Genomic DNA, 24926 nt, shown 5'->3' on the forward strand with positions numbered 1-24926 from the left:
CCTGCACCCGTTTTATAAAATGTATCTCGTGTTCTTCCATCGGATCCTGACGGTAGTAACTACAATCCAGCGTGAGTAGGAACTGATATTTTTCTCGAGTGGCCACCATTTTGCAAACTCCTGTTTCCATTTCTCCGCTGGCCTCCACTGTGGAAATGAGGGCTGTCTACTTGCTTAAGTGTATATGTAAGTGTTTAGAGTCATGGTTCGTGATCAGGGCCCCAGGGCACGTTTGGCAGTGCCTGGAGACAGCTCTAGTTGTTACGACTTGGAGAGGGAAGTGCTGCTATTATCAAGTAAGGATGAGGACCAGGGTTGCTGTGAAAGAGCCTACAATCCATAGGCCAACTCCACTCAGAAAAGAGTCATCCAGCCCAAAATCTTAAAAGTGCACAAGCTGAGAAATCCTGAGATCAGTAAAGGTCCATTGCTTCATTTATTAAAATGGAAAAAAAAAATGAAATGGACATGAGAGTCCGTAGATTGGGGAATGACCAAATAACCTTTTGTACATAATTTCTATGGAATAACTGGGCATTCCATATTAAAAATTAGGTGGTTCTATGTGCATGCTGCGCGTAGTGATGTTGAAAATTGCCCACGGTATATTATTTACATAGTATTTTTGGTTAAAATAAATTAAAATCTGCTTTAGTAATATTAAGGAATTTTCTAGGCATAATAGTATTATGTCTGTGTTTTTGAAAAAAGATTGTGGGTTTTTTCAGAGATTCGCTTACAGATAATATTTACAGATGAAATTTTTCCAGATGAAAGTATATGTTGGCTGGGGTTTGCTTCCAGGTAGTATGAAAGAGGAAGGAGATGGATGAAAAGAAAGCTAGATTGGCCATGAGTTGGTTTTTGAGGCTGGGTGCTGGGCAGAGGGAGGCTCATAAGCTGAGTCTGGGTATTTTTGTGTATGTTGGGATTCCACATAATACAAGTTGCTACACATATACACATACACATGCATACATAAACGCATTGAAAGAAATCTGGTAGGAGATACATAATAAATAGGTGTAGACAGGCAGACAGGCTTCCCAGGTGGTGCTAGTGGTAAAGAATCTGACTGCCAGTTCAGCAGACACCAGAGACACAGGTTCAATCCCTGGGTCAGGAAGATCCTTTTGTGTAGGAAATGGCAACCCGCTCCAGTATTCTTGCCTGGGAAATTCCTTGGACAGAGGAGCATGCAGTCCATGGGATCGCAGAGTTGGACACGACTGAGCATAGCATACCACACAGACAGACATAAATTTGGTTCTGTGTAACAGAGAACTGAAATCATGGAGGCATAAATATCCTAGAAGTTTGTCTGTCTTTTATGTAAAAATCTGAGCTGATATAGATAAATGCGTCTATATTTTTATATAAGATAAATATATTGTTTTTTTGTAAGGTCATCAGAGAACCAGACTCCTTTCATCTTGCTATGTCATCCTTAAAATGCTGCCCTTTTCCTTGTGGTCCAAGATGACACTCTATCACATCAAAGCCTAGCAAGTAAGCATGGGAGAAAAGGGGAGGTTCACCCCACTTTTTAAAGGACCTTTAAAGTGTCACATGCATCACTTTTGATTCCATCCTGACCATAGTTTAGTCACTTAACCACAGCCTCACCACAAGGAAAGCTGGGATATTCATTCTGGTGCCTGTATGCCGTGCCTGGAATCACAGATTCCTTGATTGTAAAAGAAGGGGAAAAAGGAAGAATTCTGGGGATCACTTAACAAACTCTACCACGGCTTACTTCAAACTGTGAAGGATGGTTAGTACAGACAAGTGAAACTATGGAGGACCTCATCTTTTTCCATTATATGTTGCTTTAATCAACTCATAATCAACTCAACAAATCATAAGCAATTTGTTTTTATTTTGTAAAACAAAAAATATAAAAAAGCTATTGATAAATGGGCATACTGGATTCTTGTGCATAATGCTGTGAGGCTGTAGGGTGAAAGTATATTTTGGCTGGGATTTGCTTCCAAGTACTATGAAAGAGGAAGGAGATGGATGAAAAGAAAGCTAGACTGGCCATGAGTGGTTGTTGGGGTTGGATGATGGGTAGAGGGAGGTATTCAATATTCAATATCCACTGTCTGTGTAGTGCCAATTTCAGTGACTATACGCGATGCTAGGGCTTCCCCGGTGGCTCAGTGGTAAGAAATTCACCTGCAATGCAGGAGATGCGGGTTTGATCCCTGAGTCGGGAAGATCCCCTGGAGGAGGAAACGGCAACCCACTCCAGTATTCTTGCCTGGAAAATCCCACGGACAGAGGAGCTTAGCAGGATACAGTCCTTGGGGTCGCAAAGTCAGACACTGAGCGACTGAACACGCATGCAGACTGCGTGCTAAGGATGCTGCCTGAACAAGACAAAGCACGTCCGACAGTGAATCAGTAAACACGCAACGTGTGTTAAGATCCTGATCCGACTTGGAAAGACAGCAGGCCCGGGGATAGAACGTGGGGAGAGGTTGGCGTGAGGGGGAGAGGGGTTTGATACTCTGATCAGGGAAGGCGTCTCTGAGGAGGCGACCTTTGAGACAGCACCTGAAGTCAGGGAGAGCTCTGGGAAAGAGAATGTGTGGCGGAAGGAACCAGTGCAAGGGCATGAGATGGTTTGAGTGAAGCAAAATAGTGTCCCTGCATTTGAGGAAAAGACAGACCTTCTGTTACTGAGCCAGGTTCTTGGACTCTTCAATCAACAGGAGTTGTTAAGAGGCCAGATGAGAAATTCAGGCAGGGCTTTCCTGGGACTTATGCTGCATGAGGGAGGGGAAATACGTACTAGCAGGTGCCCTTGCTCGCTCCCTGGGGGAGTAGGTCCCTTAAGTGGGGTGGAGGTAGGGGTGGGTCCAGGGGTCGGGCCAGAGGTGTGGCTTGGATGGCCTGCCCACCCCGTTGGTGGTGCTGTGTGCGGGGTCCCGGCACCTAAGAAGTGGCAGTTGGCTGTTTGGTCTCTTTGTATCTTGCTGTTCATGATCTGTCCCAGCTGCGCATGCACGCGGTTACTGCAGTTACTTTTAGTCCCTGTAGTTTCTTTGTCTTCCGTTGCCCAGAGGAAGTGTTTGTCCAGGTGCAAGCAGTGCAGCCAAAGGTCCCAGGCCCGGCCTGTCTCACTCCTAGGAGACGAGATCGGAGGGGTGCTTAGCACCCACATCATGCGGGACCTTGGATCTGGTGTTATATTAAGCCGTTTAGGTGTTACTCTTAAGTCTTTATGGCCAAAGGTGGTTTTTCCTAATTATTTGCAGTTATTTTCAAAATGTGAAAAAGCGTTCCACTGACACAGTATCATGCAGTGGAAAGAGGTTCTGTTCAGCACCCAGTCAGCTCTGGGATCTGAGGACATGTATTCAGCTTGTTGGCCTCTCGATTTCTTTATCTGGAAGGGTGGAAAAAAGAGGAGTTTGTGTCCTGTTCCATTCTACGATCTGTACAAGCAGTAAGTCAGCCTCACACTAGCTCTGGTGGTGCCATTTATCCCCATTTGACAGGTGAGAAAGTTGAGTCTGAGAAGTCAAGCAAGATCCCATACCCCTGGTAAGTGGCAGAGCTGGGATTTGAACCCAGACTCCCAGGCCCCCGAGGGGGCCCTGCTCAAGTCAGCCCACTGTTCTGGCCTCCTGTTGGCTTGGCCCCGCTCACAGGCTGATTGGGAGAGGGCAGTGAAGAAAGATTTGTGGCAGCGGTTTGGCAGCACGTAGACGCTGCACAGATGTATTCATATGATTGCAGTACTCTCAGATAACTCTCCTCATTCAAAATACATTTTTAAAAACTTCCAAACCCCTAATGAAATCATTGATTCGGGCCATGAGCATGAGTGGATGAAAACATTAGAGGAAAGGTGTGGGGGAGCTTCACACTGGACGAAGCAGGTGTTTCCACCTGGTCTCACTCTCCCGTCTGAGCATCTCTGGAAGGGTAGGGGGACACCTGGACACCATGCCCCCCTGATGCGAGGCGATGGGAAGAACTCAGCACTGCTCGGAAGCCTTGCTCCCCCACCTGATTAATCCGAGCCTAATCTCATTTTAAAGTGAAATCATGGGAAATGAAGTAGAAAGAGAAATAATTAACAACACCATGAGGAAGCAAACAGATAATTCCAGAACATGAGATGGTCTACAAGACAACTCACCTACTTCGCCAACATGTCAATATTCTGTTAAAAAAAAGAAAGGAAGGGGGAGGCTATTCTAGTTTAAATAAATGTAAGAGATAGACTAGGCAAATGTGATGTGTGGTCTTTGTTTAGACCTTATAAACAGGTATCTTATAAACCAGTTAAGGGCATGTGGAGACAAGATTTGAAGATGAACAGTGTTCAAGACGGCACCAGGAAGTGCTGTGACTTCTGTCAGGCGTGATCATAGAAAGTGTTCAGATTTTTATGATACGAATGAACTTACAAAACAGAGACAGACTCAGACTGAGAGAAGGAACTTAATCGTTGCCGGGTGAAAGGATGGGGAGGAAGCGATAGTTAGGGAGTTTGGGGTGGACTTGTACAAATTGTTATATTTTAAACAGATAACCAACAAGATCCTACTGTATATGTAACACAGGGACCTCTGCTCAATGTTAAGCAGCGGCCTGTATGGGAAGGCGGTCTGGGGGAGAATGGATACATGTATGTGTATGGCTGAGTCCCCTTGCTGTTGACCTGAAACTATTGCAACATTGTTAATCCGCTATACCCCATTACAAAATAAAAAGTTTTTTTTTTAAGTGTTCAGATTTTTAAATGATGTTCTGTGGAGAGAGGAGACTTCAAGAATTTTTTAAAAACACTTTACCGAAGAGAGAAAAAAAGAAGCTTAGAAGAGACACGTGTGGTGAGATCTTGAAAACGGCTGAATCTGAATGGTACACAGCGATTCATTTTACTATTTTGTCTGCTTTTGCGTATGATTCAGATTTTTCATTAAAAAAAAAAAACTTACAGCCCTCACTGCAAAATCATCTTACCAAAAAAGGAGGAAAAAAAAAACCCTCAGTCTATGAAATTGCATAAAATTGAGCTAACCTCAACACAAGAAGAAAAACATTTTAAAAAACTCATGAATCACGGCATGGCCCATTCAGTTTGAGCGTAACGGTGTAACTAAAAGAGATCCATCATTAGGGAAGATTAATTTTGAGACATCTGCTGCCAGCGTGGCAGATGGCAGTCGAGTAGAGCTTTCAGAATCAGACATCCTGGCTTTAAATCCTTCTCTGCTACTTGTAGTTGATTCTAGACAAGTGACTTCAACTTCCTGTCCTTGCTTTCCTTATCTGTAAAATGGGATCTAAGTTCTGCCAATCTCATGGGGGCTATTGGGAAGATAGAAAGAAAGAAAAGTGAAGTCACTCAGCCGTGTCTGACTCTTTACGACCCCATGGACTGTAGCCTGCCAGGCTCCTTCCTCCATGAGATTCTCCAGGCAAGACTACTGGAGTGGGTTGCCATTTCCTTCTCCAGAGGAGCATCCCAACCCAGGGATGGAACCCGGGCCTCCCACATTGCAGGCAGACTCGTTACCATCTGAGCCACCAGGGAACCCGGTTTAGGAAGATAACATGAGGTCAAATCTGAAAAGGCCCTTAAAACAGTGCCTGGTTCCTAGACAGGACTCACTGCCTGAGCATTACTGTTTTTCAGTTTCATAGGAGTCAGTGCTTCATGGAGACCCAACTAAGGATTTGGATAGGATGAAGATATTCTAATATTTATTTTTAGAATTTCTTTTCTCTTTGGGCTGTGTCTCAGCTGCACCTCTCGGGCTATGCGTTGCGGCATATGGCCTTCTCCAGTTGTGGCTCACCGGCTCTATAGTTGCAGTGCTTGGGCTTAGTTGCCCTGGGCCATGTGAGAGCTCAGTCCCCCGACCAGGGCTGGAAGCCACGTCCCCTGCATTGGAGGGCAGTTTCTTAACCCCTGGACCACCAGGGAAGTCCCTCTAATCTTTTGTTTCTAGTACTGTTTCTTTTTGCATTTCTCCACTATCTTTCTCCCACCCCTCCCTCTTCCTTCACATTAAAACGTTCTTGCTCTGTGACCTCAGAAGCAGTTTCTCAGTGGTTTAAAACAGGTCCACGCCATTGCGGTGGACTGTGGTTGGGTGAGTAAGAGGGAGCGGGGCAGTGATGGGCAGCAGGGCTGGTGTGGTGTCTACTGAATGCAGGGACTGGACTCAGCAAAAGGCCTTTGCCACCCAAGGAGCGCTGCCTGCCGCCGGCTGCCGCTTGCCTGCCTGCTGGGGAGATCCCCGGGCTCCCGGTGGCCTCGGAGCCCTTGGTGTTGTTCCCCAGCCACCGCTGGCGCGGGCAAGCCTTCCCTTACAGTAAGAGTCCCCACTGTTTTGCTTTGTACCTTGTTTTGTTGGTTTGGGTTGGAGTCTTTTTTTAATGGCTCTGCATGAGAAATATTCTATAAAGTTCTGCATTTTGCTCCAGGGCTGTGCTGAACCCAACCTGAAATCAGGGGAGTGTGTGTGGTCCCATCTCGATTGTCACCACACGTTGGGCGCTTTTGTGAAGTTTGTCTCTTGTGGGTCTAGTGAATATGGGAAAGCGCACTGTAAAATGCAAGCATCTGACCTTGAGTCATTTTTTAAGCCAATCTCCAGCGGTCATGTACTGTATGATTCTATTTATGTAGTATTCTGAAAGTGACATTTTAGAGATGAAGAAAGGGTTAGTGATTGCCAAGGGTTAAGGGTGTTGAGGGGGGTGAAGGAGACTGCACCTCTGAATGGGGTGGCACAAAGGAGATCTTTGTGGTGATGGGATAGTTGTTTCTTTTTTTCGGAGGGTTCTTTTTAAAAATATTTATTTGACTACACCAGGTCTTAATTGTGCATGCAGGGTCTTTGATATTCGTTGTGGAATGTGGGATGCTTTTTAGTTGCAGCAGGCAGGGTCTTTAGTTGTGGCGTATGGGGTCTAATTCCCTGACCAGGGATCGAACCCAGGCCCCCTGCATTGAGAGTATGGAGTCTTAGCCCCTGGACCACCAGGGGAGTCCCAGAATAGTTCTCTCTTGATTGCATTGGTGGTTACATGAATCAGCAGATGAGATAAGATGACACAGAGATACAAACACACTGTCCCAATGTCAGTGTTCTGGTTTTGATCTTGTACTATGATTATGGAAGATATAATTGTGGGTGAGGAGGGAGGGAATTGAATCAAGGGTACCCAGGACCTCTTTGTACTTTTTTTTTTTTTTAACAACTTCTTGTGACTCTGCAATGATCTCAAAATAAAAAACAAAACTGGATTCTCCTAAACAATGGGCCCTTGTTTTACATGGTATTGGGGCTGAGAGAAGCGTAGTAAAAATTCTTCCATTGACTGTTTTTATTCTGCACCAAGTTCACATACAAGAGAATTTATCAGACCTGACTAAGTCTGGGGCTAAGATTCAAGGCTCAGGCTGGTTTTCCTTTCTGACATAAGACACAAGGCTTTCCTTTCTAAGATAAGAACTTCATCTGCTTGACTGAAAGATGGTAAAAGGAATGGACTGCTGCTGTGGGGCAGATGCAGATAATTGCTGCGTCTTCCTAAGAGAGTTTTGGATAAAGGCCTTCCCATCAGGGAATGGAAACAATACAACGTGTGAAGATAGGACAGGGCCATTGGGCATATAAATTTCGATCAGCCACTCCAAGGCAATTTGCCAATGTCCCTTACAATTTTAAAGGCAGACCCCGCAGTTTTACTTTGGGCTATCACCCCTAGAGAACTGCATGCTTGTGCTCCCAAGAAGACCCAGCTCAGGCACTGCGGCATTAAGTTATAACAACCAACCTTAGGAGATCTGAGGGCTGACCCAGAGCCCTGGGAATCCCATGCAGCAGTTAAAAAGAATAGGCTAGATCTCTATGTCATTGCATGGAATGAACATCAAGACATTTTCTTATTAGAGCCAAAAATGTCCTAGAATAGGATGTTCAGGGAAATAACATTAATAAAAACATATTCGTGAAATACATTTATGACAGTACTGTGTGTATTTAAGGATATAGTGGGTGTTTTGTGTGTTTATGACTAGAACAAGGTCTGTGAAGCTCTTCCTTGTATTGGTCATTGTGGATGTAGCTAATGGGAGATAGTGACCAGAGGTGCCCTTGCATGCATGCTAAGTCACTTCAGTCGTGTCCGACTCTTTGTGACCCTATGGATTGTAGCCCACCAGGCTCCTCTGTCCGTGGGATTCTTCAGGTAAGAATACTGGAGTGGGTTGCCATGCCCTCCTCCAGGGGATCTTCCCAACTCAGAGATCGAACCCACATCTAAGATGGCCTTAGTTTTATCTACAATTCTAAAATTTATTGAAATGTTTTGAGATATTAGCTGGGTCCTTAAAACTGTATCATAAAAAATTAGAGTAATATAGATAATAGACCTGTAATAATAGATAATAGAGATAATAGAGCAGGAGGAGATCCATCTATGTGGCTGGGAGATCTGACCCAGCTATCTGGGGTCACCCATTGATGAATGCCAACTAGGACTGAAGAGCAAGTCAATCTAGAATGGCAACTCTGTGAGAGCAGGGAACTTGTCTGACCAATTTGACACTGTATCCCCAGTGCCTGGAACAGTCCTTGGTCTTCCTAAAAAAACTGGGCGGGCGGGGGGAGTAAATTAGTGAATGAGTAACAGTTTTGATTTTTGGTGTATGATATGAATAGAGTCATTCAAAAAACTAAGATCATGGTATCTGGTCCCATCACTTCATGGCAAATAGATGGGGAAAAAGTGGAAGCAGTGACAGACTTTATTTTCCTGGGCTCCAAAGTCACTGCAGGTGGTGACTGCAGCCATAAAATTAAAAGATCCTTGCTCCTTGGAAGGAAAGCTATGACAAACCTAGACAGTGTGTTAAAAAGCAAAGATCACTTTGTCAACAAAGGTCTGAATAGTCAAGGCTGCGGTTTTTCCAGCAGTCATGTATGGATGTGAGAGTTGGACCCTAAAGAAGGCTGAGCACCGAAAAATTGATGCCTTTGAATTGTGGTGTTAAGACTTTTGAGAGTCCCTTGGACTGCAAGATCAAACTAGTCAATTCTAAAGGAAATCAAACCTGAATAGTCATTGAAAGGGCTCATGCTGAAGCTGAAGCTCCAATCCTTTGGCCACCTGATGTGAAGAGCTGACTCATTGGAAAAGACTGATGCTGGAAAGATTGAAGGCAAAAGGAGAAGAGGACAACAGAGGATGAGATGGTTGGATGGCATCATTGACTCAATGGACATGAGTTTGAGCAAGCTCCAGGAGATGGTGAAGGACAGGGAAGCCTGGCGTGCTGCAGTCCATGGGGTCACAAAGAGTCAGGCACGACTTAGCAACTGAACAAGAGCAACATGAATAGAGTCAGTGATTCTAAATGACAGCTTGACTCGGTGAATGAATCAGTGAATGAATTTAGTGTCAACTGTGTTCCTACTTTACCAGCCTTCTTCCTCGCATTTGGAGAGGAGACAGAAAGTACCTCATTCATCTGGGGTGATGGTTCCCTCTGTATCCCAGCCTCGCCCCGCAACTTCTGTTAAGTGACATCTTCCCCACTGTAAAGGGGGAGACAGGGTGGAAGGATGGAGATGTGGACAGGAGGAGAGGCTTGTGACTGTACCAGTCCGCAGGTGGCATCCTTCCCCCTAGATGTGGAAGTCGTCTGTGGGGACAGCAACCCCTGAATTTCACGGCACTTACAGTTTATTCTTACACTGAACACCAAAGACGTGATGTGCATGTATCAGAATGGGAGTCACAGTCTTCTAAGACTGTGCCACTCAAAGGTAGTCTGTGGACTTGCACTGCCAGTGAAATAGATACCTTCCAAGATTTGTGTCCTGTGGGAGAAATGTCTTCTATATCGGGTAACCCCAGGCCTCCCGTTGGCCTCCACTGACTCACGTGACCATAACCCTTGAGCCAATCACTAGACAGAGGGATGGAGGATGCAAATGGCCAGTCTCCGGGCCTGTCAGTCAGCCCCACCCAAGCTACATGCACAGAAAGTGGGGGAGAATCAGTTCCCCTAAAGAAAGGAAAGATGCTGTTGCCACAAGACCCACCAGGACCAAGTGCCAGGCACCCTCTGCTCCCACCATGTTCTTTCTTTCTTAAGTGATAACTTTCTCCTCCATGCTGTGACTCTGGACGTGTCTGCTTTCTCTTCCTGCTTTCTAAGCTCCACGTGGGACTACCAAAATCCCTCTGCAATATGTACATGTGTGAAATCATCTCGTCATATGCCTTAAACTTACGTAAAGTTTCAGTTATATCTCAATAAAGCTGGAAAAAAAATTAAACTAATGGGACCTGGAAGCAGGAACACCAAGTACATGATAGCCAGGCAGAACTTAATAAGTGTGACAACCATAATTAACAAACACCTGTATCATTTGCTCAGGAGCTTTTGGACACTTCTCCCTTCTGGGATGGCCTGGGGATAGTAGCATCCAACATCCATGTACTTTTAAATTTTTTATTTATTTTTGGCTGTACTGGGTCTTCGTTGCTGCATGCGGGCTTTCTCTAGTTGGGGCGATCGGGGACTACTCCTGGGCTTCTCATTGTGGTGTGCAGGCTCTAGGCTCGTGGGCTCAGTAATTGTGGCACACGGCTTCATTGATCCACAGCCAATATCCACGTACTTCTGATCATGTCTACCTACAGTGCTAACGCTGGCAGGAAGAGTAAACCAGGGGTCTCAAAATCCTTTCCTAGAAGGGCCAGGCAACGAATGTAAATGAGTGTCCTGTCCAGAGCAGTGACAATGACGGTGACCAGCACGGTGTTTGGAATATATAACAGGCGGTAAATAAGTAACGTTTATTCATACAGCACATCCATCCATATTACAACAAGTATTTATTAAATAGTCATCAAGAACCAGGCCCTGCAGGAGATCTGGGGACTGTAGTGGTGGACAAAATAAAATCCCTGCCATCAGGGAGGTTGTAGGCTGGTTGGGAAGACAGATGGAAATTAAATAGTCTAAAAATTGTTACAGTGACTGGCGTGTGAAAGAGAGGGCATGGGTCCCTGGAAGGCGCCGGGGGGGAAGGGTCTGTACTCAGGGAAGGGTAGTACCCCAGATCCCTGAGGAAATCCTGCTAGAGCTGAGACCCCCAAAGGGCAGGCGGAGGGGAATGGTATTCCAGGCAGACGAAACGGCATGTGCAAAGGCCCCGTGACAGAGAGCGTGGGGGGAGAGGAAGGCCAGCACCCTGGAGTGAGACAGTGAGCGAGGGGAAACTGGATCAAGGCTGCGCTCAGAAGTTTTTCCTTTGTTCTAAGAACGATCAGAGGTTTTAAGCAAGGATGAAGTGAAGGCGGCAGGTTCAGATTTATGTTGTCAGAAGTTCCTCTGGCTGGCACGCAGAGAACGAGCTGGAGGGAGGCCAGAGTGGCCCCAGGGAGGCGGCTCGGAGGCCGGCGGTAGTTGTCCAGGGCAGAGAGGGTGGCGGCTTGGCCCTGGGCGATGGCCGTGGGGGCCGGTAGGGAGAAGCTCACAGGTTCCGTGGATGTTAGCAGGTACATTTGACAACCCCGAATAATGGATTGGACATGAGAGCTGAAGGAGGGGGAGGAGGGGGGAAACCCTGGGCTTTTTGTGCGACGAGTGCCCATCCCCACCCCGCCTAGGCTCCGGGAGACGGAGGTGGGGGGGCAGAGACATTTCACGATAAGCAGATGTATTTTGAATGAAATCAAATGGGGTGTAGGCAGCCAGGAAGGTCCCGATTTGGGCCACAGCTGTTGCCCCTCCAGAAGCTGGTGATCGCTGTTGGCAGGTTTGGATTTCTAAGCCCCCGAAGGCTGCCGGGAGTTGGCCCTCTCTAAGGGCCCTTTGGCTGACTGGCCATCTGTCCTCTGCATCCAGCAGGCAGAGCCCCTGTTCTCAGCCAAGGTAGAGTGTGCTCGGCGGGGGGTGTGGAAAGGTGAGCTGCCCGCCCGCCTGGGACCCTCCATCTGCTTTTGATGCTTCCCAACCTTTGAAGTCACCCCGCCCCCACCCTCCAGCTGTCATCTCTGGGGCTCCTCCACACTCCCCCAGAGCTTCTCCGTCCCCGGGGACACCGGTGGTGACAAGGATAACAAATGATGGCAAGCCACTGGCAGCGGCAGAAGGAGGAGAGGGCAGAGGGCGGGGACTTGGGCCTCTTTCTTCTTTCTCATTCCTCCTGTCCCGGTTCTGAAGCTGCTGGGGTATCGGGATTTTGCAACAGTGCAAAGCAGGACAAAATTTTGTTTGGTAAATGAATCCTGTGCCTTCACTTCCTTTCCCTGCCTTCATGAAAAGGAAGCTGAGTCTTTCTCTTCCCCTCAGACTCTTATGACAAGCCTGATTTCTCTCTAACCTTTGCTGCAAAGAGAATAAGCCAGTCTCTTCTTTCAGGTAATTGTAAGGGGTGGAGGAGAAAGCGAAGGAAGTGTCCCCCAAAACTGTGAGAGAACTGAACTAACTCTGCCTGTCAGACCCTGATAGGAACCAGTGGTTTCCAGATAGTCCTCAAGGCAGTTCCCAGCATCGACCACTGTGTCTTTCAAGCTTTTGTCTGTGTGAATGCAAATAATGTCAGTAATTACTCTTTATTGAATACACACTCACTCAGGCCTTCTCTGACAAAATGTGCAGAACAACCTCCTTGAGAGGGTATTATTATTTTCTCCATTCTGTTGCATAAGGCTCAGAGAAGTTAAATAACTTGCCCAAGGTCACAAGGCTCATAAGACACAAAGCTAGGATTTGAACCCACGTAGCAGGTGACAGAGCCGGCTTAGTGGGTGTTGGAGCTGGATGGACCCTGGGTTTAAATTCTGACCCAGTTTCACTCGCAAGCTGTGGTTAAGAGCACACTTCCCAGGTGGCTCAATGGGAAATACAAGAGACCTGGGTTCAATCCCTGGGTCGGGAAGATCCCCTGGAGAAGGAGATGGCAATATTCTTGCCTGGGAAATCCCATGGACAGAGGAGCCTTGATGGGCTACAGTCCATGGAGTCACAAAAGAGTTGAAGATGAATTAGTAACCAAACAACAACAACTACATGGTTAAGAGCACAGACGCTGGAGCCAGACCACCTGGTTCTGAATCCTGGCTCCCCCACTAACGAGCAGGTCACTGTCTTAACCTCAGCCTCCTCATCTCTACCCACATCACTGCATTAAGGTGAGCTGATACATGCAAAGAGCTCCTAGCCCCAGAGTCAATGATCTTTAAGTGTTAGCTGTTTTTATTTCTATTGTCTATAAAATGAGTGCTATAATGGGGCCAGGTTAGGACCTTCAGAGCCCTCAAAACACCAGAGAGATTAGTGCCACTTCCTCTGATGCCTCAGGTAATTCAATAATAAAACAATATGACCCATAAAACATGAACACAACATTCACCCTGTGCTGAAATTTACAAAGCTTTCTTTTTTTTTTTTTTTTCTTTAAGATCCTCAGGGCACAATAGGAAATGTTCACCAAACAGGAATGATTCATCATCCTGTTGGGAAACATTGGGTTAGCCAAAAAATTTGTTCCCTGAATGAACTTTTATGGTGAACCCAATAGACATGGATAATCCTATTTCCCCAGGTGGTTGAGAGAATTAAAGGAGATAATTAAGGTAAAAATTATCAAGGAAAGTGCCTGGCACATAACAGGTGCTTGGGACATAGGAGCTATGGTTAGAATTTTTGGAAGGGTTTCTCTCACTTTATGTTGCCTTGAACTATTCATGTTGCTCTAGTTTGTGGTTAATGGTTTGCTTCTATGAGATAGCAGTGCCCATAAGCTCTAGGTGGCACCAGGAAAGAACAATAATCAGGTTCTTAACTTGGGGTCCTGTTTGGTGTGTGAGGACTAACATTTTTTAAATATATTGCATTTATTTTAGGGACTACTTTTTTTTTTTTTGGCCATACTGGGCAGCTTGTGGATCTTAGTTCCCTAACCAGGGATTGAACCCAGATCCTCAGCAGTGAGAGCACGGAGTCCTAACCACTGGTGTGCCAGGGAAGTCCCGGGACTAACATTTCTATTGCTTTGACGTTGCTGCTGCTGCTGCTGCTAAGTCGCGTCAGTCGTGTCCGACTCTGTGCGACCCCATAGACGACAGCCCACCAGGCTCCGCCGTCCCTGGAATTCCCCAGGCAAGAACACTGGAGTGGGTTGCCATTTCCTTCTCCAATGCGTGAAAATGAAGTCACTCAGTCGTGTCTGACTCTTCGCGACCCCATGGACTGTAGCCTACCAGGCTCCTCTGTCCATGGGATTTTCCAGGCAAGAGTACTGGAGTGGGGTGCCATTGCTTTCTCCGTTGACGTTGTTAGTGATGTTTATTTATTTTCCTCCTAAGGATGGTATGTTTGTACTGCTCTAGGTATGTTTGAATTTTAGATCTTGCATTACCTAACAAAGACCCTAATGCAGTGCATTGAATGTAGTTATTGATAAATTGAAGTTTAAATCTATCATTTTTTTCTATGCGTTCCATCTCTTCTTTGTTTCTTTTCTTTCTTGCTTTCTTTGGATTAATCAAGTATTTTTATTATTCCACCTTCTCCTGGATTAGCTTGTTGGCATACATTTATTATTTTTATTCTCTAAGCAGTTACCCTAAATATTATAGAATGCACCCATGATAAATCTTTACAAGTTTACTATAAATTAGTACTTGTACTACAAGGAAAATGCACAGTCCTTAGAATGTGTTAAGGTTATTTGTTCCTCTCTGCTCTTGAATTTACCCTTTTATGTTGCTCTTTATCCCTCCTTGAATTTTTATGCTTCCAGAGTATTATTTTGTACTGCAAGTCTATTTGCTACAGTAATCTAAATTTTGTAGCAAAATCAAGTGGCAAATGATCTTAATTTGTTTCATTTTTTCTTCATATTTGAAGGATTTTTGTTGGCATAGTATTCTACATTGGCAGATAAAATTCCGTTGTTTTCTGGTTTCCATCGCTTCTGTTGAGAAATCTTATTAGACTTTCTTTAAAAATAATTTGCCTTATTCCCCCTCTGACTGCTTTTGAGATTAATATATTCTCACATGTGTATAGTTTGAAACTGTGATATGCCGTGGAGTATTTTTCTCTGTATTTATCCTGCTTCTAATTCACAAAATTTCTTCATTGCTTTGGCTTGATGTTCCTCCTCAATCTTGAGGGGTTTTTGGCCAGTTTGTCATTAAATATTGTTTCTAAGTTGCTCTCTCTCTCCTCTCCTCTGTGGTCCTGTTACATGTATGTTAGACCTTTACTCCATGTCCCATGTTCACTTTATGCTTTTTTAAAAACTTGTTTTCCAACCTTCGTTCTGAAATTTGTCTAGTGACTTATCTCCCAGTTCATTCTTTTCTTCTGTTTATATATATATATATATCTTTCTTCTATATATATATCTTTTCTTCTGTTATACTTGAATCTGTGATTCAAATGCTCTGCTGAATTCTGAATTTCAGTTATTGTATTTTTCAGATTTAGAATTTCCATTTGATTTTTTTTTAGTGATTCTAGTTCTCTAGTAGCATTTTCCATTGTAAATCTCTTTTCTTGATCATATTATCAAGGTTGTTGAGAAGTCCTTGCTTAGTTACTCTGATATCTGACTCTTATATATGAGTTTGGTTTTTTTGTCATGGTTTTTGAATGTTTGGTTTTGTCTCTTGCATGCCTGTATTTTTATGAAATGCTAAGCATTGTGTAGGAAAGTTTTTGGAAACTGTGGAAGATGACATCTTCCCCAAAAGAAAAGTTGCTCTTCTGGCAAGTAGTGAGACAGTTGAGGCAAATCACTTTGATCTAATAAGAGATTTAAATGATTCAAGACAGGATCTATTTGGATAGTCCTTACTCCAAGGGAGTGACTTCTCAGAGGTCTCATTAAAAGGCCGATTTGTTTACCAAGGATTCTCATCTTGATGGACCATGAACTCCAATTTTGTCTCCCTGGTACTGGGAGATTGCCAGTCCTCTGCTTCATTTCTTGCCTTCTTAGCCACCCCCTTTTTACTTGGCTTCTCTGACTCTTACCCCACCCAGGTTAGGTTTCAGCAAACACCTCAAAGGTAACGACTGTCACCGATGTCAGGCTGACTTCTCTGTGGTTCTCACATCTCTAAGATCTTAGCTCCTTGGGTCCTAGCTGCCTTAGTAACCTGAACTCCAATTTTTGTCTCCCCAGCTCGTTGAGACTGGAAAACTCTAAGCTGCTTTTTTTTTCCTTCCGTGCTTATAAATTGGCAAATGTCTTGAGGGGAAAAGTAGTCGAGGCCAGACTTACCTCAGTCCACGTCTCATCTCTGGGGCCCTGAGCCTTCAAGTCCTGCCTTAGTTGCCCTGCAATATCTTGTTGTTCAGTCACTCAGTTGTGTCTGACTCTTTGCAACCCCACAGACTGCAGCACGCCAGGCTTCCCTGTCCTTCACCATCTCCCGGAGTTTTTCAGGCCCATGTCCGTTGAGTCGGTGATGCCATCCAACCATCTCATCCTCTGTCACCCCTTTCTCCTCCTGCCCTCAATCTTTCCCAGCATCAGGGTCTTTTCTGATGAGTCAGCTTTTCACATCAGGTGGCCAAACTATTGGAGCTTCAGCTTCAGCAGCAGCCCTTCCCGTGAATATTCAGGGTTGATTTCCTTTAGGATTGACTGGTTGGATCCCCTTGCTGTCCAGGGGACTCTCAAGAGTCTTCTGTAGCGCCACATGGTTCAGAAGCATCAATTCTTCTGCACTCAACTTTATTTATGGTCCAACTGTCACCCCCATACAGGACAACTGGAAAAACCATAGCTTTGATTGTATGGACCTTTGTCAGCAAGTGATGTGTCTGCTTTTTAATATGCGGTCTACATTTGTCATAGCTTTTCTTCCAAGGAGCAAGCATCTTTTAATTTCATGGCTGCAGTCACCATCTACAGTGATTTTGGAGCCCAAGAAAATAAAGTCTGTCACTGTTTCCATTTTTGCCATTCCATATTTGCCATGAAGTGATGGGTCCAAATGCCATGATCTTAGTTCTTCAAATGTTGAGTTTTAAAGCCAGTTTTTCATTCTCCTCTTTCACCTTCATCAAGAGGCTCTTTAGTTCCTCTTCGCTTTCTGCCTTTAGGGTTCTGTCATCTGCATATCTGAGATTATTCATATTCTTCTGGCAATCTTGATTCCAGCTTGTGATTCATCCAGCCTGGCGTTTCACATGATGTACTCTGCATAGAAGTTAAATAAGCAGGCTGACGATATACAGTCTTGACGCACTCCTTTTGCTTTGTCATCAAAAAGAAAAAAACAAAACCAACAATGGAGTAATACCTAGACTCTACAAGGCACTCCAGGAAATCAACAAAAAGGGAGAGAAAAGAAAACCCAGTAGAAGGATGGGCAAGGATAAAAGGTATGAATAGACAGTTCCTAGAAGCTCATATGGCCCACAATTATGTGAATATATGTTCAAACTCTCTAGTAATCATAGAAATGAAAATTAAAACCAGTATGAGATAATTGCTTTCCATTCAGCAGTTTGGCAGCCATTAGAAAGCTTGACAATGCCAAGTGTTAGCAAGAATTTATGAAATTAGAACGCACATGTACTTATGGTAAAAATCTAGATTAGCCCAGGATTTATGAAGAAAAATCTGCTAGTACTTGGGTCAGGTTCATTTCATGTATACCCAGTAAGACAGGAATCCTCCTCAAATATTTATATGTTTTAAGAATATGTATGTGTGTGTAACTACACCACATTACATATACATGTGTGTGTTATGTGTGTGTGTATATATATGTTTAATGAATATGTTCATTGCAACATTGTTTATAGTAGCTGAGAGATGAAGGCATCCTATATGTCCATCACTAAAGCAATGCATAAATACAATAAAGTGGGTATGCAGTATGGAATTCTAGCTACAAGCTAAATAACCATCTAATAATATATATATATATATATATATATATATATATATTATAAAATCATAGTGCAGACTAGAAAAAATCCTGATAAACCAAATGAGGTCTCATGCGTAATCCTATTCATATAAATTAAAACACATGTCACAGGACTTCCCGGGCAGACCAATGGTTAAGACTCCATGCTCCCAATGCAGGGGCACAGGTTCAATACCTGGTCAGGGAACTAAAATCCCACATGTGCCTGGCATGGCCAAAAAACAAACCAAAAAACCCCACATATGTCACATAAAACAATATAGCATCATTTACAAGGAGACATAATTACATATTTAATACTTTAGGAGCATTCTCTAGGGTGAGGTGGAAAACAAAAATTAATAGGAGTTTTTAAAAGAAGCTAATTGCTCCAATTACAGATTTCCTCTCTCCTCTCCCTCCAAGTTCCTGTCTTCCTCCATCTCCCCCTTCCTCTCATCCTTCAACAGATGTTAATCAGATGACAGAATGAACAAGATTCTGTATCAGATGCTGTGGGGATAATAGGGGTGGTTTCCACATTGAGCTGGCCTTCATGGACCTTAGGCAAGAGTCTAAGGTGAAGACACCAAAGTTTTAATAGCGATACTCCATCCCAGAGTTAAAACTCATGACACCTTCTTGCTGTGCTATAACGTCAATAAACTCTGTTTAGATGTGCTGATTGCCCTTGAGGGCGACAGTGATACTCAGTAAAAAAATCATAAGCTATGAGACTGAGGCCAGGAGTGTCACATTGCTGTTTCCTTCCTCATCAGGCTCGTCTGATGGCACATAATCCACGGAGCTCAAACAAAAGCCTGGAAAGACCGCGGGGAAAGGAGATGGAAAAAGGGAGAGGGGGTCAAATACAAGACACTAGGGAGTGGTGGGGACTATGGCAAACGAGCTCATATGCCTTGACCAAACTGGGCAGCCAGCTGATAGTTGCAATACAAGAACGGTCAGTATTCCTCTAATTCTTCAAGAGAAGCTGAAACTCTAGATTCTTACGTGAAATCACCTCATTTTTTAATATTGGCAACTACTTCAAATATTAAACCCTAAGAAGGAGTAAAAACAATTCCTTATGTTTTTCACTGGATTTGGTCATCTAGCTAACAATTTGCTGCTTTTCATACCCACACATGGGGCTTCCCTTGTAGCTCAGTCGGTAAAGAATCTGCCTGCAGTGCAGGAAACCTGGGTTCGATCCCTGGGTCGGGAAGATCCTCTAGAGAAGGAAATGGCAACCCACTCCAGTACTGTCGCCCGGAGAATCTCATGGACAGAAGGACCTGGTGGACTGCAGTCCATGGGGTCGCAGAGAGTCGGGCACGACTGGGCGACTAACACTTACACCCACACGTAGCATTTGGCTGTTTAGAGACCAAGGCAATTTTTTACAACATTATTTATTTTTTAACCTTTAATTATTTGCATATACCCAAAAGAATGAAGGGAATGAGTTTGGATAAAATGCAAATTTCTGACACCTACACTCAGACAATAAGTTCAGTGTCTGCTGCTTGCCACACTCCACAAAATATGTCTTGATATATCAAAGAGACACGGAGGCCTCTTTCTGGAGAGCCTTGTGGCACTTGAGGAACAAGAAAACCGGATCTCAGGACCCATGTATACACAGGAACACTTAAGACCCAAATGTTTATCAGCTCACAGAAAGACATAAACACTAGGAGCTAGTTTGTGTGGAATTTTCTCTTCTGATTAAAAAGCATATATAAAGTCTTTCCTATATGCAAGTCCTGGGATAAGTGATTTCTTTCTTTCTTAAAAATTATGGAGTATTTTGGGCATGCAGAGATATAGAGTAACCCTATGAGAGCTTCCCTGGTGTCTCAGTCAGTAAAGAATCCGCCTGCAATGCAGAAGATGCTGGTTCCATACCTGGGTGGAGAAGGTCCCCTGGGAAATCCCACGGATGGAGGAGCCTGACGGGCTACAGTCCATGGGGTCACAAGAGTCAGACATGACATAGCGACTTAGCCACCACTTGTTCAGTCCCTAAGTCATGTCTGACTCTTTGCGACCCTGTGGACTGCAGCATGCCAGGCTTCCCTGTCCTTCACTGTCTCCTGGAGCTTGCTCAAACTCATGTCCATTGAGTCGGTGATGCCATCCAACACCTCATCCTCTGTTGCCCCCTTCTCCTCCTGCCCTCCACCACTTACTTACAGACTAAAACAGGCGGTGGCAAACTTTTACTGCCAGATATGAAATATTTTCAGCTTTCCGGGTCTCTATGGCAACTACTCTACACAGAAATTGCAGCATAAAAGTAGCCGTGAAGGATACAGTAACCTGCCAAGCAGGGCTGTGCTCCAAGAAGACTTTACTAATGGACACTGAAATTTGAATTTCACATAATTTTCACAGGTCATGAAATGCTATCCTTCTTAGGATTATTTTCAACCATTTAAAAATATGAAAGCCATTCTTAGTTTATGGGTCACACAAAAACAGATGATAAGCTGGATATGGATGGATCAGAGTTTGTGTCAACCTCTGAACTACATTGTTGCAAACACAGTTGAAGCCCCAGGGTACCTTTTCCTAAATTGCATCCCCCGATGACCCCTAGCTAACCATTCTCCTGAAACAGGTGTCTATCATTCCTATGCATATTATTATCTTTTTTTTTTTTTGGTATCTATCCCTGAACAGTGTGTAATATTGATTTGTATATCTTTGAACTTCATAGAAATGGTATCATACGTTAGGTACCCTTCTGTCTCATCGCCCATTGCTTTGTTTGGCAATCTGTTCATGGCGCTCCAGGGCAATCTTTTTCATTGCTGTATTGTATTCCATTGTGAGACCTTTCTACCTGTATTCTTCATTCCTGTGGTAGTGAATGGGAATTTAGGTTGCTGCCTGGTAGGTCCTTTACTTATATCTCGTCTCTTTGCATCTTCACCATGATCTTCTAATGGAGATACTGATAATCCACATTGTTCAAAGGAGAAAACTTTTGACTTGAAGCAGTTTGGTTCAAAGTACCAAGTAGTGAAGTGGAATTTGAATCCAGAATCTTTTCAGGATGGAATGTGTGTTTATAACCATGTTGCCATCAATTGGTACACTGTGTTCTGTTACCATGGTAACAATGGATCCTGCCAAGGATGACCCTGGATACTAATGTGCAGTGACCACCTTAGCCTTTCTCTGAGGACCACTTGAATCAGTGTCACATGTTATTGGTTGTAGTTTAGTCCTTTGAAAATTGCTGTGTTTGACATTGTGCCCATTAATCAAAAACCTTACTCCCCGATTCCATGATATCACATGGTATTTGTCTTTCTCTTTCTGCCCTCCCCTACCCCATAGCATTTATCAAAATCCTGGGTGATTCAGGAGCTCGTGTATTCTTTCTTGATGGGGACCACAGCGCTGGGCTGAGAGCTCTGCTGCCTAGAGGGGCATTTACATATCCGTGACATTTTTTGAACCTTTCTCCGTTTGCACAAGTGACATGTAACACCACATTCAGTTTCTCTTAACTGCAGTCAACGCCACCTTCTCTCCACGCCTCTGGCTTCTAGGAATCCAAATTCAATTCTACCTCTCCACCTGTTTCTCTCTGCCTCTACTGGAAAGTCTCCCTGGCTCACTCCAGCTCACTTAGATGACATTTAAAAGAGGCCCAAATATAATTTTTCTAATGGCAAAATACAGGAGGAAGGAGGGGAAAGTTTTAATCAAGTGGGTGTATCCTCCAGAGGGGAGCAAGTACTTCATTTCAATTCCTCATTTCCCTCTGATGAAAAGTTCAGTGAATTTTTATGATGTAGAATTTATAAGATGGCTGAGTTTAGGTAATCAGCTTTAATATTTATACTCTTAGGGAAAGAAATGGGAATCATTAGTAAGCATGCATAATTAATGAATAAATTATATTTCCCTTTGTTTTCTTTCAGGTACAAGGAAATGCTAGAACTCCTGGTCTCACCCAGCCTTACTGTAAACAGTGATCATCCGGGTAAACTGAAGCTTAGCCGTGCTGACGCTGATGTCTGGACTCTGAGTGACAGAGAAGGTAGGCCTCCTGCTGTGTGTTTTAGCGGGCCTGGTGGTGGTTCCGTTCACCCCGCGGAGCGTGGTAAGGGACTGACAGGCTTAGACACGAATCCTCTCCCAAGTACTGTCATTACAATTTCTCTTCCCATCCAATTAGATTATTGACTCTGGACCAAAAGTTTGTACATTGCTAACAATTTTGTCTAGTCATTAAAGGTAAAGTGTGCTGGTTCGTGTTCTGAACCTGCTGTCTTGGTCTCCAGTTCCAAGAAATGCTGACACCTCCACAGGCACTTGTCAGTTTCAGGTTCCAGGCCTGGCCCCGGGTGTGTCCTGCAGGCTCTGGGGCTGGACCTCTGAGTCCTCTCCTGCCATCACCCCATCCAAGCAGGCGTCCTGTTTACTGGGGGTTGACGTTGGGACAACAACTCATCTGCCTTTTGCTTTCAGGTCGGGTTGGAGTCAAGGAAGCAGAGGAGAGTTAAGCTGTTTAAAAAATTATTGGCAAATGATGCAGTCGGACTAGTTTTCACTAGAACAATTCCAGCTATTGTTTGCACTGTTTGGGATCTGTCAGCCTTCCTGGTAAAGCTCAGAGTTACTTAGCAAAAGGCATTAAGCTATTATGTTTAACCATTGGGCTTAACCCTTTGTTTGAGCAGCTTTGAGATTTGCTGCTGGTATCCCAAGACCCCTGGCTGTCTCTCCTTCATTGTCTGTGTTTGAGGCCAGTTCGTGGGGACACAGTGCTATGTAATTGTCATGAAAACCAAAGAGACATGGTTCTAGTTGAATATAACATCAGAAGGAATTTGCTTTTAAGCAACTCCAGGCTTTGAGGAGTAATGACTGCTGTCACCAAGACAGCAGTCAGTAATGTCTTACATGCTGGTCGTGAAGCTGAAACAGCCTTGCTGAGAGTACCATCAAGAGGGTCTGGGCTCCTGTGCCAAAGCTGCATGGTAGACCAACACACTCTCATTCCTCCCAGGCCTGTGGAGCATCTGGATAAGCCACCCTGAGCTCTTTGAGAGTTTGAGATAATTTCCAGAGCCCTGTTCAAAGACAGTCTTCCTTTTCCTTCAGCCTGAAGGCACCAGTCAACTAAAGACTCTTCATTTCAGAGCCAGTAGCAACAGAAAAGGGCATAGACTGCTGAGTGAGCAGGATCCCAGACTGACTCCCAGCCAGGTGACCTTGAGCAAATCGTTCATCCTTCCTGGGCCTCAACTTCCTCACTTGTCGAATGGGGAGCTGGGAAACATGACCACTCTGTAGGGTGCTTACTGCAAGGGTCAAATGAGGTGATGTTATGTGAAGTGTCAGTCCTTAAGTCATGTCTGACTCTTTGCGAGCCCATAGACTTTAGCCCTTGGGGCTCCTCTGTCCATGGGATTCTCCAGGCATGATTACTGGAGTGGGTAGCCATGCCCTTCTCCAGGGCATCTTGCTGACCCAGGGATCAAACCTCGGTCTCATGTATTGCAGGCAGATTCTCTACTGAGCCACCAGCTTGGAAGCATAATAAATAAACTTACATCCATTGAATTAAATAGCCGCAATGGGGACTTCCCTGGAAATCCAGTGGGTTAAGACTCTGCACTTCCAATGCAGAGGACTCGGGTTTGATCCCTGGTCAGGGAACTATCACATCCCACATGCCACACAACATGGCCAAAAAAGAAAAAGACAAATAGTCACAGTGGACTCAAATCCATGGTTACAAACTTGGCAGCTCACAGCCAAGCCTGGCCTTCAGGTGCGTCTTTGTTTGCTTTATACTGTGGTTTAAATAAAGGTAACTTGTAAAAATTGAGAGAGTACACATAAAAAATCTGGATTTCTAGTTTCTCTGGAGATGCTGAGTGCTCTAGAAGTGCAGGGCCTGTGTCCCCACCTGGGAACCTGGCTGCCACCACTGGGGACTGAGGGGCAGCTGTGGTGAACGTGAGTGACTGCCACCCCCTCTTGCCTTTTGTTTTTGTGAGCATCTATTCTGTCTCAGGCCCTGTTCAGAGCAATAGAAATCTAGATGAATCCTCCTCCTCCTCCATCACTGTCAAAGCAAACCCTTGGCACCTGCTATGTGTCAGTCATTCACATGTATTAACACTTTAGTGTCTGCAACTCTAAGAAGTGGACACTTGTTTTACAGGTGAGACACAAGTTAAGTGGCTTGACTGAGACGACAGTTTAGTGATTGCCAATTTTGGACCTAAGTAATCAGACTCCGGGGCATCCCGGGTGGCACAGTGGTAAAGAATATGCCTGCCAGTGCAGGAGACACAGGTTCAGTCCCTGGGTCAGGAGGATCCCCTGGAGAAGGAAACGGCCATGCACTGCAGTATTCTTGCCTGGAAAACCCCATGCCTCGTGGGCTACAGTCCATGAGGTTGCAGAAGAGTTGGATGTAACTTCGAGACTAAATAACAACTCAAAAGTCCGTTTTCCTAATTACTGTTTCTCTTGTAATTATTACACCTCTATTGGGTTGTGAGCCCATTTTACAGATGTGGAACTTGAGGCCTGGGGAGTTGAGTAACTGGCTTAAAGTCACACAGCTCGTGGCAGGGCCAGGAATTAAACCCAGTCCTCTGGCTCCAGACTCTCTGCTTCTAAACTCAAGATCTTAAGGGTCTTTAGACCCCAGATGTTCATACCCTCCCCAAGTGGTGGTACCCACAAACACCTCATCTCTCTCCTTTTTTGTGACTTGGAGCTGTCTGCACCCTTTCCAATGCCGGGGGGTCAGCTAGGGCCAAGGGAAAGACTTTGGGGGTGAGCAAAGGGGCAGAGAGAGGTCGCTTCCAAATTCAGACCAGGCAGGGCCAGCAGGGTCAGGTTACACACGCACACACACACACACACGCACACAAACAACGTACACATGTTTCTTTCTCTTGATTATTGGTGTGGGCAGTGAGCTCCGGGACTCAGCAGGGGACATTCCA

General features: G+C 44.7%; 1 protein-coding gene across 4 annotated transcripts in view; it reads left to right on the forward strand.

The window, feature by feature from the left end:
• EYA2 (EYA transcriptional coactivator and phosphatase 2) overlaps nt 1-24926 on the forward strand; it is a 253660-nt gene that overhangs the window by 60189 nt on the left and 168545 nt on the right. For 2 of the 4 annotated variants that reach the window (XM_043883561.1, XM_043883563.1), the window contains exons 1-2: nt 6189-6341; nt 21876-21994. In XM_043883561.1, the coding sequence (XP_043739496.1) occupies nt 21886-21994 (109 nt within the window). In that variant the 5' untranslated portion in view covers nt 6189-6341; nt 21876-21885. Of the gene's footprint in view, nt 1-6188; nt 6342-21875; nt 21995-24926 lie in introns of those variants that run through there. The other 2 variants (XM_043883562.1, XM_043883564.1) reach the window with 1 other exon arrangement.

This window comes from Cervus elaphus, chromosome 23, assembly GCF_910594005.1.
Source record: "Cervus elaphus chromosome 23, mCerEla1.1, whole genome shotgun sequence".
In the NCBI taxonomy this organism is placed as follows: domain Eukaryota; kingdom Metazoa; phylum Chordata; class Mammalia; order Artiodactyla; family Cervidae; genus Cervus; species Cervus elaphus.